Consider the following 20,371-nt stretch of genomic DNA (forward strand, 5'->3'; position numbering starts at 1 on the left):
TAAGAATCACATTTAGAAGAGCTGCAAATGATAACAATGCTTTGATGAGGTACAGTGCAATAAACCCTACAGGAGAAGCTCTGCCCAATACCCTACCAGATGCAGGCAAATGCATTATTCAGACTATGGAGTTAAGAATCCCTGTTGTTGAGTATGAAGCCAGTTATGCTCTTAAATACAAAGCTGATATAATAAAAAATCCACAGATTCCTCTACAATTTTATACATATCAATGTGTACAGAAGCCCGCATCTGGTTCTTATTATGAATTTGATGCCACAAATTCATTCTCCAGCATACAATTTGACATGCCTGATTTTGTAGTGGTACTGTTTCAGACTGGAAGACACAACAATCAGGAAAAAAATTCAAGTAAATTTGATAGCTGCAACATCAAGAACATATATCTTAAAAATGGCAGAAATGAGGTATTTCCTAGAGAGAATTACAATTTAGACATGTCCAAGAATGATTTTCTTAAATTATATGAAGCCTTTACATCCTTCAAAAGAGTCACTACTGGCAATACTGACATGTACTACACACCAGATGAATTCAAGGCACAGAGACCCATGTTTGTAATTAACACTTCAAAAAGGAAACAGGTTGTGGTAAATGACAGAACAAACATTAAAATTATCTGTGAATTTCATGAGGCTTTACCTGATGACACCATATGTAGTGTTATTCTCATAGGAGAAAAATCATATGTTTATGATGTAAGAAATGAGAGAGTCACGGAGCAATTCTAGAAGAATTACATTGTTTTAATATACAATTTGAACCTGGTATCCAATTGAACTTAAACAAGAAGTAAATATGTGTGTGTGTGTGTCTTAGCATAGTTTTAAGTGTGGCCAAAAAAAATATCAAGAGGGGCATATTTTTGACAAGTTTATGGACAACAATCTCACAGAAGTACCTTTTGTAAGTATAGGTACATCAATCCGAGGGGCTCTTCCTTTCTCATGGAATCCATGAGGGCTTTTTTACAAAAATCTTGGATTAGGCAGGGTTCTACACTAGAGCAAAAAGCTCATATGGGCATGTTGAGCTTGTTTTAAGTGTAAGCAAATCTGCTGGAGGAGTGCTCATCATTTGTTGAGTTTATAATAGCATTAAATATACTACTATATCCCATTTGCTATTTTTATTCTCCAAAAACAACAGAGGTTGATGAAAACCTGAATAAAATATGGAACACAACAAGAAACTGGTGTTATAAATGACAGAAATATTCTGATTTCGTACTGTATACCTACTCCTACTGGTCTTCATACAGTGTATAGCAGTAGGCCATTATAATTTGACACACGCGGCAGATGTACTGTGTAGAAATTTAAGTGAAAAATGCAGGTCCAGATCAAGTTTTCATCGAGCCTGCAACTTTTGCCTTAATTGTATACAGTAGGCCATCGTTTAAAAAAAAAAAATATCGAATGATTTCTCAAGATCTAAAAGTGTTACGCAGGATGCTTTCGAAGCTTTAAAGTGGTTGTACACTCACCTCAACTAATACTCCGGCAGTTAGTTTCTTTATACAGCATATTTGCAGAAGATGCAATCGATGGATGCAATTCAATCTACAGGTGTATCAATATACGCTTACGCTGTATAAAACACACCTTATTACTAACTTCGTTGATCCTGTATAGCGTGTTCGAAAAGTCACGCAACCGAGATTTTGAACGTCCGTAACTTTTTCGCAAAAAGTGATAGAGGCATGAAGCTTACACTGGATATTAACTCTGTCTATGTGGATGGCCGCTGTGGAGTCGTTTGCAAAAAGTGTCTCGAACCAAGTGCTTCAGAAATAATAATAATATAAATGTTTATAGTTAATATATTAATATAATTTACATGTATATTCATAATATGTAAATTAATTAATATTGTTGTTGTTGTTATTATATGAACAGTAAAAAGACGCTAGAAGAATAGAGGTATAACAGTAGATACATATTCATTATCTAGCAGACCTGGCAAGGAAATTACTGTCAAAAAGTTTTAAAAAAGAATATTTGTTGAATAACAAAAATATGTTAGGTCCATTTGATGAAAAGTAAAGTTCCTGATTAATAATTTATACATATTATTACATATAGTAGTGTGCATAAATATTTGGTACTGTCATTTAGAGCCTTATGATCTCAAACTAAACATTGGCTTCGTGTAAGTTGGACGGATTTAAACAACGCTCGATTGCAAAATAAATGCTAAGCAAGAATATTTTGCTTATTTAATTTTATTAAATTACTTGTAAAAGCCGTTTAGGGTGAATCCTTTGGACCCTGCTAACACGTCCTTGAGGCTTTACTTTCTTTTTTTGGTGCCATTGAGAAGACAAGTGAAGGGCACAGACAAGATCGAAGAATCATTACCGTTGCCATTTCGAATGAGGGAATCCATACTTTCCTTAACCACTGATTTGTTTCCGTGAGGCTCGCTCTATGGCGACTACAAAAACAGCACTCATTGCCCTGACAGCGTCGTCGTGTTTTGACTCGTCGCCCAGCGCCAGTTGCCATAGAATGCCGACGCTTATCGGCCGCTTTCGTGCATTCGACGCTAGATCCGTGACGTGACAAGGCGCCGGTGTGCGAGTGGTGCTTCAGCAAATGGATTCGTGACAGACTCGAGAGGTTGAAAATGGATTCCGAAGCACCTGCTGCACCGAAGAAGAAATCATGCTTCAAAGTGTTGATCAAGTACCTCTTCTCCCATATTGGTCTTTTCATTCTTGTGTGTCTGTATGGAGTTTTGGGTAAGTGTAAATTAAGGTTGCGATAAATGACACAATTTTTTTTACAGCCGACCTACGTGGCGGAGTGTTTAGCATCGGGCTACGATGCCAGGTGTCCCGGCATAGGCGAAACTTGAGACCTAACTTTGAGGGGTCAGAATCGAACTTGGAGCTTAACTTTTGGGAGTGGGGGAGGGGGCAGAATAAAAAAAAAAGCGGATAAAAATATCATCCAGGACTAATTTCATAACTGTTACCTTTCCAAAATCATAAAAGCTACCTTGCTCTCAGTTTCCAGGAGGCTAAAAAGTACCATTAACTTGTAAATTTTCATAAACCTGAAAATTGTGTGGGATCAAGTGTGGGACGCCTATGGGTCCCGGGATAGAATCCAGGCTTGGGTGCTCCTTGTGAGTGTCCCTTCATCAATTTCATAATATCATCACTCATCCTCATCGTCGCGATTAGCCAAAAGTGGCGGAAAAACATGTCAAAACCATTTTTCCGTTGGATGAAATGTTACCTGGGCATTATCCATTGTCATAAAATTTGTTAACGTATGTTTTGAAGTCCACTTTATGCTCAGATAGGATAATAGGGACTGAACCTCAAGTTCAAAGTGGGATCAAACCTAGGACCCCTTGATTACCACTACAGCATCGGAAAGGGGCCGCATTATTCATTGCCTAGCGCTTTTACGTATTATAGCATAACTTCGAGAGAGCACATCTTACCTTGTCTTTTGATGAATATATTTGTTTTAGCCAGTGTAAGGTTGAAACCTACGATTATACTTGTAGTTTACTATAAAACCTGGCCCTAAGCAACTACTCTATGGCATCCGTCTTCCTTGTGCAGAACCTACTTCTACTTCTACTTTTGTTATTTTACGCAGGCCTTATGGATAGGGTATTGGTAATTCTAGTGCCTTGTTATCAAGAGCTCCCAGGCTCGATACCTGATGGAGGCACGTAATGGGTTTGTATCCCAATTTAAACTGAAGGTCCACTCCTAATTAGCCTGTCTGCGTATATCGTTTTTTCTGCCACTTTTTTGGCCAATCGTAACGCTGAGGATGAGTGATGATCAGATGAAATTGATGAAGGGACCCTCACATAGTACACCCCTATCGAGGCCGGCACTCTTAACACATGCAAAAGTCGACCAGCCTCAATGCAAAACCCTAATGTGGGTATAGAAAATAGGTTATAAATATTAGGGTATGTCACGATTCTAGAAAAGCACATACGCACAAATGTTCACCTAATTAGAAGCATACTTAGGTATAAGGTCTAGGTATATTCCTGCATAGAGGGGCATTTATCCTGCCCCGTTAAACAACGAAAATTGTCCACTTATTCTTCACTCTCCAGTATTATTTATAAACCCTTTTTTATCCTGGTATGTAAGTGGTGACTGCTGAAACTCAAGTTTCAACCTCACTTCCAAATATTACCCCCCTGTAAACTGCATCACTGGAGGCCAACAAGGTTCTGGTGTCCGGGCCTACAGTCAGTATAATCCTCTGTACTTCTGTGTTGTCCTGTGTTTTTTCCTTATATGTGCAGAGTGCCCCTTTACAGCCTCAGCTTTTAACGTGGGCAAGGAGATTTTGGTCCTTAGAGAGACGTGTTCATTTTAGTTATGGTAAGAGACTTGGTCCCGCAGAATGATATGAGGCAAATAGCCTAAGTGCTGATGCACCCACAATTTTTGTTTCAATCAATCAATCGAATGATGATAGGAATCTGCATTTGCTTTCTTACTAGCTTATACGAGGGTCACTATTTATATTTTGAGCCTTGGCAACACTGATTAAAGTTAGGCGCGATTTGACGTTTGCACGGAATCGTCTGGCATTATTGACCATTACGTACTTCAAATGTTTTGTCAATAGCTTCATTTGTGTTGTTTATGTTGCCTTGGAGATTGCGCGACAACAATAAAATGGAATTAACTCGTGAACATTTTCGTGCGATGATTTTTTACGATTTTCGACGTGGATTATCAAGACAAGAGTGCATCGATCAACTTACTTCCACATTTGGCGATGAAGCCCCATCCTTTGCCACTGTGAAACTCTGGAATAACTAATTTAATCGTGGCCGCCATTCGCTCACCGACGAGATTCGCGAAGGTCGTCCAAAATCAGTTGTTGTTCAAGAAAACATTGATGCTGTGCAACCTAATACTGCAAGATCGTCATGTGACATACTGTGAGATTGAGGCAACCATAAAAATTAGTTCCACCAGCATATATAAAATATTACATGATCATTTAGCTGTGAGAAAGGTATGTTCTCGTTGGATCCCACACAATTTGACAAAAACTCAAAAAGACGCTCGCGTCAATTGGTACAAACAAATGCTCAATAAATACAATCGTGGTGCTTCAAAAGACGTATATAACAGGTGACGAATCATGGATATATGCATATGAGCCGGAACGTAAACAGCAGTCGACTGTATGGGTGTTTCAAGATGAACCCAATCCAACAAAAGTTGTTCGCGCTCGAAGCACATCGAAACAAATGGTCGCCTGTTTTTTCTGGAAAACTGGTCATGTGGCAACTGTGCCTTTAGAGGAACGTAGAACGGTCAACTCTGAATGGTACACAACAATTTGTTTGCCAGAGGTCTTCGGTCAAATACGGAAAACAAACAAACGCCGTCGGATCATTCTTCATCAAGAAAATGCCAGCTGTCACACATCTCGTCTAACAACCGACTTTATGAACAGTCAAAAAATCGAATTGATGGGTCATCCGCCGTACAGTCCTGATTTGGCACCCAATGACTTCTTCTTGTTCCCGAATGTCAAGAATAAATTGCGTGGACAACGATTTTCGTTGGCGGAAGATGCCGTTGATGCGTTCAAAAACCATATTATTTATTTAATTGTAGTTGTCTCCAACAGAGAAAGCTTCTCCAATTATGGGAGACTTGCATACAGTTTAAATATACATACATAATTAATAATATATAAAAACACACATACACACAAATAAAGAGATACTTCACACAAATAGATATTTACAAGACAAAACAATACAAAGCCATACCTACACTCATAATAAATGGTAACAATATACCTCACCCATGATATATATACATGTTCAGAAATCCCTAGATGTCTGCACTTACAAGACAATAATTTCTATAATTTCTTGCGCAAACCATAATGATTGAAATTTTGTCTTGCAAACATTCAGGGAGTACAAAACAATACAAAGCCCTACATACACTCATAGTAAATGATAACAAATAAATACCTCACCTATAACATATATTTATATTCAGAAATCCCAAATATTTGCACTTATAAGACAATAATTTCTATAATTTCTTGTGTAAAACATAATGATTGCAACTTTGTTCTATAAATATTCAGGGAATACGAAAAGTCTAACTCATTATCTATCATTGATAACTTATTGTACAAATCTAACATTTGCTGTAACGGAGAGTTTTGATACTTCTTAGTTTTAGCCATTTGACAATTCAGCAAGTTTCTATTTCGAAGATGACAACATGTAGTATTAAAAGATATTTTGCTTAAAATTTGAGCATTATCAATAAGACCATTAATTATTTTATACAAAAATAACTGTTGCATAAAAATTCTCCTTGACCTTAATGATGGCATGTCGATTTCTCGTTGAAGTGTATTGGTAGATAACATTTTAACATTACAATTCTTACCATGTTTTTTGGAATACAAATAACGTTGAAAGCGTTTTTGTATTTGTTCTATTTTTTCTATATATATTTTAGCTATTGGTGACCAGATTATAGATACATATTCCAAGGTACTCCTTCTTGAGGTGTCTCAAGAAGATTGGAAAAACTGCTTTGACAAATGGTTCGAACGAATGCAAAAGTGTATTGACCATAAAGGAGAATACTTCGAAAACAATAAAGCAGTTTTCAATGCCAAATTCCTGTTTTTTCATTGTTAAGCTCAAAATATAAATAGTGACCCTCGTAGTTTTACATCTTTTCTACCAAACATAGAAAAAACAAAAACCTAAAATTCCAAAGGGTGGGTTTCAGAATCAACTTGGAGCTCTACGTTAGGGGAAGGACAATTTAACACATTCAAGAGAGGCACATTTTTTTACTGGGTGGAACAAAAATTGATTGATTGATTGATTTGTTGTTTTAAGTCGACTTTATGCACAGATAAGCTAATCGATAATGGACATACAGTTTAAAGTGGGATACGAACCACTATGTGCCTCCACCTTGATTACAAGGCGACGACGTGACCATGAAAATCTACCATACACTGTTAGAATTTACCGTACAGTTTACAATATTCTACCGTTAAAATTTAAGTCTGCGTGTTTACAATAACAGCACGCTTAATTTAAATTTGAATCTTTTATCATGCTTTAAATAGATAATGATTATAAATTACAGTTGCGTGCATCATACATATATTTTTAAAACTGAATTATCATTAATTTGGCTATGCAATGGACATTAATACGTTAAAAAAGGCCATAGTCATTTTCTTTTACAGTAGTTGGATAGCAGAGAAAATTGACGGTTTTACAGTGTATGAGACGAACTTGCCTGTCAGTCGTGCCAATTACCGGCATTTCAGAAACTACCACACCTACAAAGACTGAGAAGTATTAAGATTTCAGTGCTGAAAGTAAGTGTATCCCAAGTTTCAAATTCTTGCTCATAGAAGCACCACTAAGTTTGTGCTACAACAGCTAAACATTTAAAGTAATTTAAATGTGCCTTTTCTCTCGAAATTTGTCTTGAATTGAGTTATGTCACTTGCGCTATGATCACCTCTTATATAGGAGGAAGAGCGAGACCATGTGCGGTGGTCAATCACTGCACAGCCCAAACGGCGGCCCTGTCATTTGGTCTCAAGCAAAAGTCAATCCGGTATTGACAAGGTATACTAATTACACAAGTATACTCGTGCAGGAAAATATTGAACAATTCGAATTTTTCCCTTAGCATGCGTGTTTCAGCCTAAGCACGTCAGATCGGACAATAAAATGACATAGATCGTCTAAGTGATCCTTCGAGGACGAGTGGGCATTTAATATATGATACGTGTAGAATGTTCATGTGGGTGGGCGTGGTCACTGTGGCTACTGAAGCTTCAAGCTGTCAGGTCTCTGTAGCTTCACGCCTAGCAAATGCAATTCCTCGAATAATGTATACAATGACGTTTCAGCGGCACGTGCTAAGTTAATATCGAAGCTCTGGAAGGGTAAAAATAGATATTCCGTAATTGGCACCTTCATGTGGTATTTTTCTAGTTCTCATAGGCCTATTGTATATTTGTTTATTTTGAATAGTATTTTTGCGCCTACGTATGTATGTGGGATCTCCCGGATGGCATAGTGGTAACGTCGTCGCCTTGTAATCAAGGGGTTCCAGGTTTGATACCCGGTGGAGACACATAATGATTCGGATCTCACTTTTAAATGTAGGTCCAGTCCCAATTAGCCTTACTATGCTTTAAGTGGACTCAAAACACCACCTCAACCAATCAACCTATGTATGCGTTAATTAAATATATAGCATTGTACTCTACTTTTCGCGACAGATACGTGGAAGCTAGAACTAACTATGCAGGAATACCGAGAGCAATGTAGACCTCCCCGACGACGTAGTGGTAACGTCGCTACCTTATAATCAAGGACAAAGTGGCTGTACATACTGGTTCGGATCTCACTTTAAACTGTAGGTCCAATCACGAATAGACTAACTGTGCATTACGTGGATTTAAACTCAAAACAAAACCAAGAGACACACATACGTATAAAATAACTAACAAGTAGTAGAAGAAGTAAGGTAAAAGCAGCTCAAACTCCCCACATACTTAATGCGCCATGCTACTTGGCTGGACTGGACTCCAGTGAACACGAATGTTGAAAATGTAAAATTGGTCTATTAATACTCTCCCAAGTGAAATCTACGGGTATTTAAATACACCAAGAACTAACAAGGACCTCTAACTCGAGATATCGATCCTCGTGTTATATATTAGTGGAAGTTAAGTTATGGAGCCATGAGCTGAAACAGCCATAAATATTCAAATGATATATATATTGTTGTTATGGTAACTTTTTAATTTTTTGTACATGTGTTATGGAGTTAAATATAAAAATGTTCGAACCCAAGTGTTTCATTGAATACAGTGGATGTGCATGAAGATTTTTACATAGTATATACAGACGCATCAAAGTTCGCAACTGGTAACACTGGAGCTGCAATGTATTGCAATAATCTAATGGAATACAAAATCTACCCATTATCAGCAGAATTTTCAATATTCACGGCGGAAGCGTTTGCTATTCGTCAAGCTGCAACTGTCCCCGGTGTGGAGCAGTTTGTCGCAATATTTTAAATTAAAAATAACTTTTCAAATGTTACTTAACAAAATTAGTCTATTAACCAAATTTTACAGTCACTATAGTAACGAATAATAAACAAAATAACATCAAAATTAAACAGAGTAGCACAACAGAATTTTCTTCATTCTTTTCAGATTATGCTCACAACTAAATAACAAAATATAATTGTAAAATGTCTTTGAATTAAAGAACTGTTGCAATAGCCTCCTCCTCCGGTTGAAAACGTTGACATCATACTTTGATGTAGAAATACGTATATTTTTCAAACTTAACATCTTCAATGTATCATCTTCACTTCTTCTTTTACTCCTTTGGCAGCAATCTCATTCTTTTCACATCTTCTTTACTGCCATCTTCAGTAGATTTCTTCTTTACTGCAATCTCATTACCATTACTATTTCATAACCATCTTATGTCCATTTAAAAATGTTTTATTCTTCACGAGTGCACTTCTTCCTTTTGAAACTACATGTGCAAATGAAGCCATTCAATAAAAATGCGAACCACATTACATTCAACTTACATTATATATATATTCCTTCTTATCATTCTTCTAGAGAGACACTTTGTATAATTATCCCTATGTTATTCGTGTCAACACTCTTCCTCAATACATTGACATACACCATACTGATGAGAATAGAAGCCAAACATAAGTTCTTACATAAAAGATAATATGATGATCAACAGAACAGAGATAATAAATTCATGCTGGTTTACACATGATAATAAAATACATAATGCAAACAACTGAACTCGTTTTTGCACAAAATTACAACAAATTCAACCCTTATGTAAAATTAAAACATAAATCAGTATTTCTTAACAACTCCTTTCTTTTCTCCTCCGAACAATTAAAAGGTTTAATGTTTTCTAGGTTTTGTCTACCTTTTGTTCCCTTTCCATCTAGAGAAACTACAGTCGCACAATTGTTTCTTACTTCTATTACCAAGAATGGGCCAATAAACAAATCATACAATTTGTAGATAGTTTTGTTTAAAGCAGAGCTCTTAGCATGATTTTTAATCATGATTAAATCTCCTTTGACAATATTTTTAGTACCAGAGCTTGTTTGAACACCTTTAGAATTTCTTCGATGTTTAAGTTTTTCTTTTAGCTCCAAGTATTTTGCCTTCCAGGATAATTCTTCAATATTCTCAGGCCAATCGACAATATTAGTTATATTATCTTTAACTTGATCGTGTAAAAATAGTTCCGCAGGTGTAAAACCAATAGATTCAGAATATGAATTGTTCAACAATTTGACAACGTTTGTCAAACATTTAGCCCAAGATTTATGATTATCCTTGCAAAATAACCTCAGTAAACGCACAATCTCTTTATTGTAGCGTTCGATTGGATTAGCGTGTGGTGAATATGGCGAAGTAAAAATATGCTTGATGTTCTTGGAGGTAATAAAACTTCGCCACTCCTTAGATTTAAATTGTGAACCATTATCACTTAATATAATTAGACATGCAGGATAATGATGAAAATACGATTGGTTTAGTTTATTGATAATTTCCATAGATGAAGCTTTACGCAAAGGATAAACCATAATAAACTTACTTGCAAGATCCACTATACTTAGTATATATTGATAACCTTGAGAAGCTGGTAACGGACCAATCAAATCTAATGAAAGGAATTGATGTATTTTAGGAGTTAATATGTGAAGATCTTCTCGTGTGATACGTTGCACTCTCTGCTTTGACTTGGCACATTCAAGACAATTTCTCAGATATAATTTAATGCTGGCTTTCATGTTTGGCCAAAAGAAAAATTTTGAACACTTTCTGAAGGTTTTTGAATAACCAAAATGTCCACATAAATCATGATGATCATACAGTACCTTTTCCACAGCTTTTTTAGGTACAAATATTCTCCAGTGTTCAGACGCAATAGATTTATAGAATAAGATATCTTCATGCATTCTAAAATGTCCTCTGATTTCGAACTTAGAATCTCCTTTGTTTATCGCAATTCTTAACTTTTGACACTGCTCATCGTTCTGTTGAGATTGTACCCAATATTGTGGAGTATCTTGGGATAGGAGATCGATATTTGTATTATTAACGTAGAGTTTCGATGTGAATAAATCTCCCTGTGACCTTGCAGGATATCTGCTTAAGGCATCAGCCACAATATTGGTAGAACCTTGAATATGTTCAACAGTAAAATCAAAACTTTGAAGTTTTAATGCCCAGCGGTTTAGTCTTGGGTTTAAACTTCTAGCCGACTGCAGCCATGAAAGTGACTGATGGTCACAATGAATAACAAATGTTCTTCCACTAAGATAAACACTAAACTTTTCTACTGAAAAGAGGATAGCAAGACATTCAATCTCATGAGTTGAATAAGTTAATTCTGTACCACGCAATACTCTACTAACATATTGTATTACTAACGTTTCATCTTCATCTGATAACTGCCATAAAACTCCTCCAATTCCAACTTTGCTTCCATCAGTGTTAAGATGGAAAATTTTACTAAAATCCGGTTGAGCTAATACATCAGGAGATGTAACTAGCTGTTTCAAATCATTAAAAGCTTGGTGATGATTCTCCTTCCAGTCCCACTTGTTATTTGATTTTAGTAAATCATACAAAGGAGCAGCTATCATTGCAAATTTGTGAACAAATTTTCTCCTCCAATTTACTATTCCTAAAAATTTCCTTAGAGCCTTCTTGTTTTGAGGAACTGGAAAATCCATGATTGCTTGGTTCCTTTCAGGATCAATATGAATGGTTTCTCCAGAAATCACATGGCCTAGGAAATGTATTTCAGTTTGGAAGAACTTGCATTTCGACAATTTAATAGACATATTAGCTGTCTTCAGAGTTGATAAAACATAACGTAAATGTTCTAAGTGGTTTTGAATTGATGGAGAGAAAATTAAAATATCATCAATATAAACAATCAGGAAAGAATTTGTATGATTGCCAAATATTTTATGCATTCTATCAACGAACACACTCACGGCACTTTTGATTCCAAAAGGCAAAAAATGGAACTCCATCAAAATACCTCTATAAGAAAATGCCGTAAACTTAAACGACCTTGGTGTCAAAGGAATCTGAAAATAACCGCAACTAAGGTCAATAGATGTGAAGTATTTTGCTCCCTTCAATCTTTGTATAATTCCGAGATAGGCTCTACCTGTGTCATCGGAGAAATTACGTGTTGGTTTAATTTACGGAAGTCGACCACTGGTCTCCATAAACCTCCCGCCTTTGGGACTATGTGGAGTGGATTCCTATAGGGAGATGTGCTTTCTTGTATAACGCCCCACTGTTGCCATTTTAACTCTCTTTCCATATCATCCCGTCTAGCATAAGGAACAGGGTAAGTGGGTGCTATTATTGGCACATCAGTATCCAATTGTATATCGTAAGCTTCCACATTTGCTTTTTTAGGTCTGTCAGAAAATAAAACTTGGTATTCGAGAAGAAGATGAAATAACTGATCCAAACAATCAGATGGAAGAGTATTGTTCATGTACGCTGCACGCCGAATATCTTCCTCCGAAGCGATGTCAGATGTTCCTTCAATTTGTGAAGTGGTTGAAATTGGTAATTTGCAAGAACGTACTATTCCCTTCATTGACGGAAGACTTTCTTCAGATTGCACTAAAAACGGAGTAATTATTTCCTGACCTAATGAATTCGAAAGCATGACGGTTGCGTTGCTGTAATTTATAATCGCCTTATATTGCCACAAAAACGGCGAACCCAGAATTAAATCAGCGTGTAACTGTTTAACAATATACAGTCCCATGTGGAAAAACTCATTTGCTATTTGAACTGTTACATATTTGAAACCCATTACCTTTATACGTTGATCTCCTGCAAAGCAAGCCAATTGTATTCCTTCTAATTGTTCCAATTTTGCTCCTGGTATAATTGAACTTAGAATTGTCCAGATTTTATAATCTAATAAATTACACTGACTTCCAGTATCAATTAAACAATTTAAAGACAGATCCGCAATTTTACCTTGTATTTCTGGATTCTCAATTTTTGGTATTGGAGTACCGTTTTCTGACATAATCCACTCTGGTTCAGAATCGTACCATTCTAATAAAAATGCTACAGATAAAACTTTATCTCTGGTAACGCCTAAAGATTTAATTTTATTATAATCCTTCAGACATTCCTTAACATGTACTAAATAAGGGTTATTAACTCTACCATCCAGCTCCTTTGCATTTATTTGTGGCAAGGTAAATCGGAGCATATCACCCTGCCTTAGTTGTTTAAGTAGTTAGAAGAATGTGCACTTGTGGTAGTAGTAGCAGTCGGAGTTAGGTGTTCCATATTTGCAGAATTACGCTGCAAGTTGGTGATGCCTACTGTAACACTATTTTCCTGTGAACTATGAGATGCATTACCATACTCTATTGGTTGTTCATTGTAATTTCCAGTTCTACTATATCTTCTGTTATCAGATGTTGGGGTATTGCCAAGTCTGAAATTCGAATTATTTACGTTATTATTAATTCTTTCAGACCTTACAAACTGCCTTCTTGAGGGATTGCGTTCAAATCTTCTGGGAGATGGGCGATGATTTACATTGATTCCTGCATTTTCGGTCTGTGTTGTAGAATCATAAGAATTCCGCTCCACATTTACTTGCCTGACGAAGTATTTTGGTCTGTCGAAACTTCTCTTCTTATTAGCCTTGTCATCAGAATCTGTATTATCACCGGGCAAAGATAAACTTTTATTCTTTTCGCTCGAATACAAATCAATAGTCCTTAATTTCTGCGTCAGTTGCTTAAGATCTGTAATGTTATGGCAGCCCACATTCTTTGAAATTGACTCAGGTAGCTGTTTCAAAATCATCCGTATTACTTCAACTTTGTTTGGAGTTTCCACAAGGTTACAATAAGCAGAATACGTTTTTAAAGCGTATGCTTCCAATGACAAACCTGAAGCTGGGTTGTATTTTCTTGATCGTAACAATGTCAACTGACTTTCTAATAACTCATTAGATGCAAACTGATCAAGAAATTTATGTACAAAGTCCTCATAAGAAATGAAACTCTTCTTTTCACTGTTGAACCAGTAAGCGCCTACGTTATAAAAACACTTACGAATTATACATAATTTATACTTGGGACGAACACCAATTATGTTTAACATTGTAGTTAGTTGTTCGATAAATTCTCTAGCAGACTGTTTTGAAACATCTCCTCCAAAACGTGGCAATTGACTAAGTTCACTAACTCGTGAAAATCTATTAGAGCATGTATCAGACTGATTATAAGAATTCCATGTAGAATCATTATTCAGCCACATCGGGTTATAAGTACAGTTTGTTCTAGTACAAGGTCTATGATTTACATTTAAGCCATCAGGAAACTGATCATGGATTAAGGAATGACATGTACTTTGACGTTGGCAATCACATACTGAAGTTTCAAGACCTGTGAAATTGTCTTTACTATCACAAGCAACATAAGTTCTAGAAGGTATGGAATTTCTGTTAGATGTAGAACAAATTTGCTTTGATGTGTCTGTAGCACATAAAGAACTAGGTGCATTATTTTCAGTATCACAAGTATGTACGTGCTTATTATCATACAGTAAAGAGTTGTTCAACGAAGAAAGACATGAATGGTTATTGAGTGAACATGTACAATGGATTTTGTCAACAGTAGGATTGCTATTACTAAATTCAGTATTATCTAAAACACAATGCCGCAATGCATATGTATTCTTGCCTTGTGAAGTGGAAGCTTTAGCAAATTTATTTCTACTTTTATTGTGAGCAGATTTGCCCTTGCACAATTTGGTTACATTTTCCTTTACAGAATTCACTTCAGCATCAGATGTATCATAGCCAGAAGAACCTGTATGAAATGTTTCGCATTTATTGTGTTCACTAAAAACAACATGCTTTATTTTAGAATTTAATCTTGTATCAGTTTGGCATGCTATGTGCCTATGTTCATTAATAAGTGCATCATCATTACTTAGTTCTTTATCTGGTTGTAGAACGTCTCTAACCATACTAGTACAAATAACATCGCTTTGCTCTAAGTTAATGCATTTCTCATTTAAATCCTTAAGCATAGAATCAAATTCTTGCAACTTTACCTGAGTAGTATTCATATTTGTTTGTAGTGTACTTATAGAAGTTTCATGTTGGCACAACTGGTTTGATAAGTGTTGTTTTAACTCATCATCATGATGGTCTAGTTTTGATTCAAGATCACTGACTTTCGAATTTAATAAAGTTACTTCATCATTTATACGTTCATTTAGTAACCTATTAGCTGATTGACAAGAATCAGAAACCTCCTGCAACTTATTTTCTACATGTTGGAGTCCTTCGTTCAGTTTTTCAGTACTTTGCTGCAACCTAACCAATTTTGTGCCCCAAACTTCACAGTTTGTTTGTAAACTTTCGCGCAGCGTTTCAGCGTTCTGATCAAGTCTATCTTGTAACCTATTCTCCAAAGCTTCAGTATTCTGGAGCAACTTCTCTTGCAACCTATTCTCCAGAGCTTCAGTATTCTGAAGTAACCTATTTTCCAGAGCTTCAGTGTTCTGAAGTAACCTATTCTCCAGCGTTTCGGTATTCTGTAGCAACTTGTCTTGCAACCTATTCTCCAGAGCTTCAGTGTTCTGAAGTAACCTATTCTCCAGCGTTTCGGTATTCTGGAGCAACTTGTCTTGCAACCTATTCTCCAGAGCTTCAGTATTCTGAAGTAACCTATTCTCCAGCGTTTCGGTATTCTGGAGCAACTTGTCTTGCAACCTATTCTCATGTTGGGCCAAACTCAAGTGAAAAGCAGATAAAATTTGGTCAATATTGGGATTTACTGTATCCAAGTATGATTTTAGAGTGAATGGATTGAATTCTGGTTTGCATGCCTTACAGTAATAGTCTTCTTTCATAGAGCTGAATATTACCCAGTGAATAAGTGTAAGACCCCTACAATTTACGTGTTCCCATTTCTTGCATGACGTGCATTCAATCATGCGAGTGTCAGAAAATCTGTCCTTGCAACAGAGTAAATCCTCCATTTGCTTACCAGAATTGTCCTCTTCGTTGCTTACTTCAGCAACATCACTGAGATCCGGTTGAAGGCACACACTACTTCGAAGCACGTAAGGAACTTCTCTTTTCTTCATTGTAGCATTATCAGTTCAGTTCTTATCAATTTACAATTTTCGAATCCTGGCTCTAGGTCGCCAATTTATTGCAACTGTCCCCGGTGTGGAGCAGTTTGTCGCAATATTTTAAATTAAAAATAACTTTTCAAATGTTACTTAACAAAATTAGTCTATTAACCAAATTTTACAGTCACTATAGTAACGAATAATAAACAAAATAACATCAAAATTAAACAGAGTAGCACAACAGAATTTTCTTCATTCTTTTCAGATTATGCTCACAACTAAATAACAAAATATAATTGTAAAATGTCTTTGAATTAAAGAACTGTTGCAAAGCATTGTTGTATATACAGGAGAAAAACCTCAAGAGGGTAGTGATCGCCACTGATTCAGCGTCAGTCTTACACTCCCTGGGATCGATAACAGCTGATTACTATGTAGACTGGTACATTGTTAACATAAAAATTTTGTTCCACACACTAACCAACTCAGGATACAGTATTTCTTTTGTCTGGACTCCTGGGCATACATCCATAGAAGGGAACCACATTGCAGACGCATTAGCCAAGTACGCAGCTGAAGAATCAAGTCACCGATCGCTTCGGATCATATTTTCTGCAAAATCTCTAGAGTCGCATGCTAAAACAGAATTGTTGAAATTGTTGAATTATGAAATTGTAAAATTATGAAATTGTAAAATTATAAAATTGTAAAATTATAAAATGTAAAACAAATGTAACTCGTGCATAGCAGCAAAACTACAACTAAATATACATTTATATAAAAAAAAATACAGTGGATCCTTGATAACTCGAACTTCAACATCTCGAATTCCTTGATAAGTCGAATTTTTTGTAATCCCCTTGAATTGTCCATAACACTCAATACTAATTTTACCTCAACAACTCGAGTAAAACCTTGATAATACGAATTGTTGTACAGTTTATGGGATGCCGTTCCAGCTCAATAACTCGAAGGTATAGTATGAAAAACCTCTATGAGTCGAAGTTAAATTTTAATTCCATCTATGAGTCGAAGTTAAATTCTAATTACCTCTATAACTAGAAGTTTTAGTCGCACGGACCTCGATAAGTCGAAGTGTAGGGTGCGTACGTACAATGTCAGGTGATCAACAATCGTGTCGGGAATTGAACTCCCCCACCCTGCCGTGTATGTAACCATCATTGTTAATGTGTTTAGACCTCTATATCTCGAAGTCGGCGATTTTGGCCCTCAATAACTCGGACCTTGGTAAGTCGAAATCCTTGATACCTCGATTTTTTTCTTTTTACCCTCAAGTTCGAGTTGCCAAGGTTCCACTGTATTATACCAATTGTGATAGTTATCCAGAATATATTTGAAAATGCTAAGAACATAATAAGTGGCGACGATGGATTGGATGAATTTGTGAGTTTAACAATTTATAAGATTTTTGTAGTGGAATAGTAGATTGTTATCTTAGAAGTTCAAAAATGAATACGTTGCCATTCTTCGAGTCCTATGACGTAGGAAGTAATATTAAAGGTTGTGTACGAAGATTTGATTCATTTCTAAAAGCGCAAGAAGTTAAAGAAGATAAAAAGGTTCATTTATTGTTATCAGTGATTGGAAATAATGCGTATGAGGCATTGTATATTAAATTAGCTCCAAATGATCTAAGTAGTTTTCCTGTCGAGGCTTTGCTGACAGAACTCGTTGATATTTATGAACTTAAGACGACAAGTTACCATAACAGCAATATTGAATACTTATGGCTGTTTCAGCCCATGGCTCCCTAACTTAGCTTCCACTAATATGTAACAATATTCCCCTTGGTTGCAAAATGAAACATAATAATAACAACAATCATAACCATTCTAAACTGGTTCATATCAGAACATACTAGAAGGTAACTAAAATGATCTATTAGTAACAAAAGTAACAAATATGATTGCTAAACCTGAGACAAGTTATCACTTCTGAAAGGAACAGAGCTCGAAACAGCATGGATTTATGTGTTTTTTTCTGGACATATTTCAGTAGCATGTCTTCAATAGAAAATTTCAGTATTGCGGTAAACTTAAGCAACACACGTGCAAGAAAGCGAGTATATGAGCATCTTGGTGTCCCATCTTCATTGCAGGCGACCAGGCTATCACAACCAAACCGTATGTAATATCTGTTTTCAAGCAATAAGTATAAACTTGACGTCAGTTTACAGAAATGGTTACATTGCCGGCGAAGCTACAATAAATTATTTTGGATCAATTTCTTTGTGCAAAATTACAAAATAATAATAATAATAGGACACCATCTTGTCAAGACGATTACTTTTTTCAAACTTTTTGTTTCTTTAGTCGTTCGTGCTCTCTTAGCCTCGGTGCCCGGAGCACCCGCCTCTTTGGCCCTTCTTTGCGAAGAGCACTATTGATTTGCAAAATAATGCAAAAAAAAAGCTCGCTTGTGTCTCGAACACTGCTGTCAGCCATGATCATAATTGTCTAGCTTATCTTCCGCTGATTATCCTGACCTTCAAAACGTGTTAAGTAGCTTGTGCGATTAATCTCCTGAGAATTCTCTTCTTATCGGACGAGTCAAGGGAAAGGTAATTCCAGACACGTGTCGGATCAATATTAATGACCTGCTCATGATGACCAACGGCGGTTACAACTCTTTTTTGGTTCTCGCTTTAGAAATGAACACCAGAAACATAATAACATGCCCACAATGATCAAGTTACTCTGGCAATAGACTGTGGCGACGGAACATGGTGTTAATTTTTGTCTGAAAATTACGTATTGATATTGGTGATGCTAATATATGTAAACAAATATTGCCACATTTCATTCTTCTGAAAAAATTCACGAATTCTAAATATAGGACTGCGTACTTGAAAATATAAGTCATGATGTATCCTTTATGTTCCTATGCCTCTTCTATGTCATTCCTGTGAAGTCATTGACAATATTAACTCAATTACAATGTTGTCATTATTAACAATATTGTCAATATTGGTGTTAACGGAGTAGGAATTATTAGTAATCCCAGGAATGTTCTTGGCGTGGCGTGCCTTTTTAAAAGTGCTCAAGGAATTTGTTTTTTTAACCTATATCAGTGTATTCTAAAAGAAAGCAAACACTATTAAATTGTCATAACTTCTTTATTATTATAGTTGCAACAATGTAGGCCGTCAGCCCGTTGCCAAGACACACGACACACCGGCTCGGTCCCCTCGACAGACAAAGACCGGGCGTCGCTGCCTACCAAATATCTTTCTGTTATAAATATATAAATGCCACGACTACGCTCAGTTCCTGCGGGGCATGAGACCCCGCATCCCAAAGTTCGGGTAAAGGTCTGCTTTTGAATAATAATATAATTAAAATTAAATTTATGCTTACTTATCTAAGACTTCAAAATAAGGTAACCATTCTCATGCTTGAACCTCCATCGTGATCGCACCCGCATCCCACTGACCAGTGAGGATACGCATGCGAGTCGCAAGCGAAATCAGCATAATCGAATCTGACGTCCTTTGGATTGATAAAGCCTCCGCCTCACTGACCAGTGATGGCGGGACACCTCACCAAACCCAAAGGATGCCAGTTAATTTATACTTATGAGACAAATTTACTATAAGGAAATACCAATTAACGATTATAAATTTATTTACAAATCCAAACATAGTTAGGTTGAAAGAAAAATATACAATCTTCTGATCAAGAGAAAACTACAATGCCAAAATTAAATTTTTGTTCAAAAATGACTTCCGTAACATAGACTGAAACTTGCTTTCGAGTAAACATACAATCCAGAGAGCTCTCTCTTATATATATATATTGTCCATATCCCATCATAGAACTAACCCAGCTTAACTTGGTTTCAATAAACAGGTGACAAATTATTCAGTAATGATCGACAAAATTTCAATTAACCAAAACCAAAGAAAAATTTGCATAACATCTTTCCGTAAATATCTATTCGTGCTTCTGTCATATATTTTCACATCTGCATTGTGTTCTCTAGAACTCATGAGGTATACTACCCCCTTCAGGGCCAATCTCCAATAACATTCATAACAAAATATAAGGGGAGCCTTATTGTTATTGGAGATTGGCCCTGAAGGGGGTAGT

General features: G+C 36.2%; 1 protein-coding gene across 1 annotated transcript in view; it reads left to right on the forward strand.

Moving 5' to 3' along the window:
• Nucleotides 1–2,649: 2,649 nt before the first annotated feature.
• The window catches only part of LOC145994992 (TWiK family of potassium channels protein 7-like), a 69,978-nt gene continuing 52,256 nt past the window's right edge, over nucleotides 2,650–20,371 (forward strand). Inside the window, exon 1 of the mRNA XM_083131525.1 lies at nucleotides 2,650–2,764. Coding sequence (XP_082987651.1) covers nucleotides 2,650–2,764 — 115 coding nt within the window. The remainder of the gene's footprint in view (nucleotides 2,765–20,371) is intronic.

Source organism: Lepisma saccharinum, chromosome 11, assembly GCF_977018435.1.
Source record: "Lepisma saccharinum chromosome 11, izLepSacc3.1, whole genome shotgun sequence".
NCBI lineage: Eukaryota > Metazoa > Arthropoda > Insecta > Zygentoma > Lepismatidae > Lepisma > Lepisma saccharinum.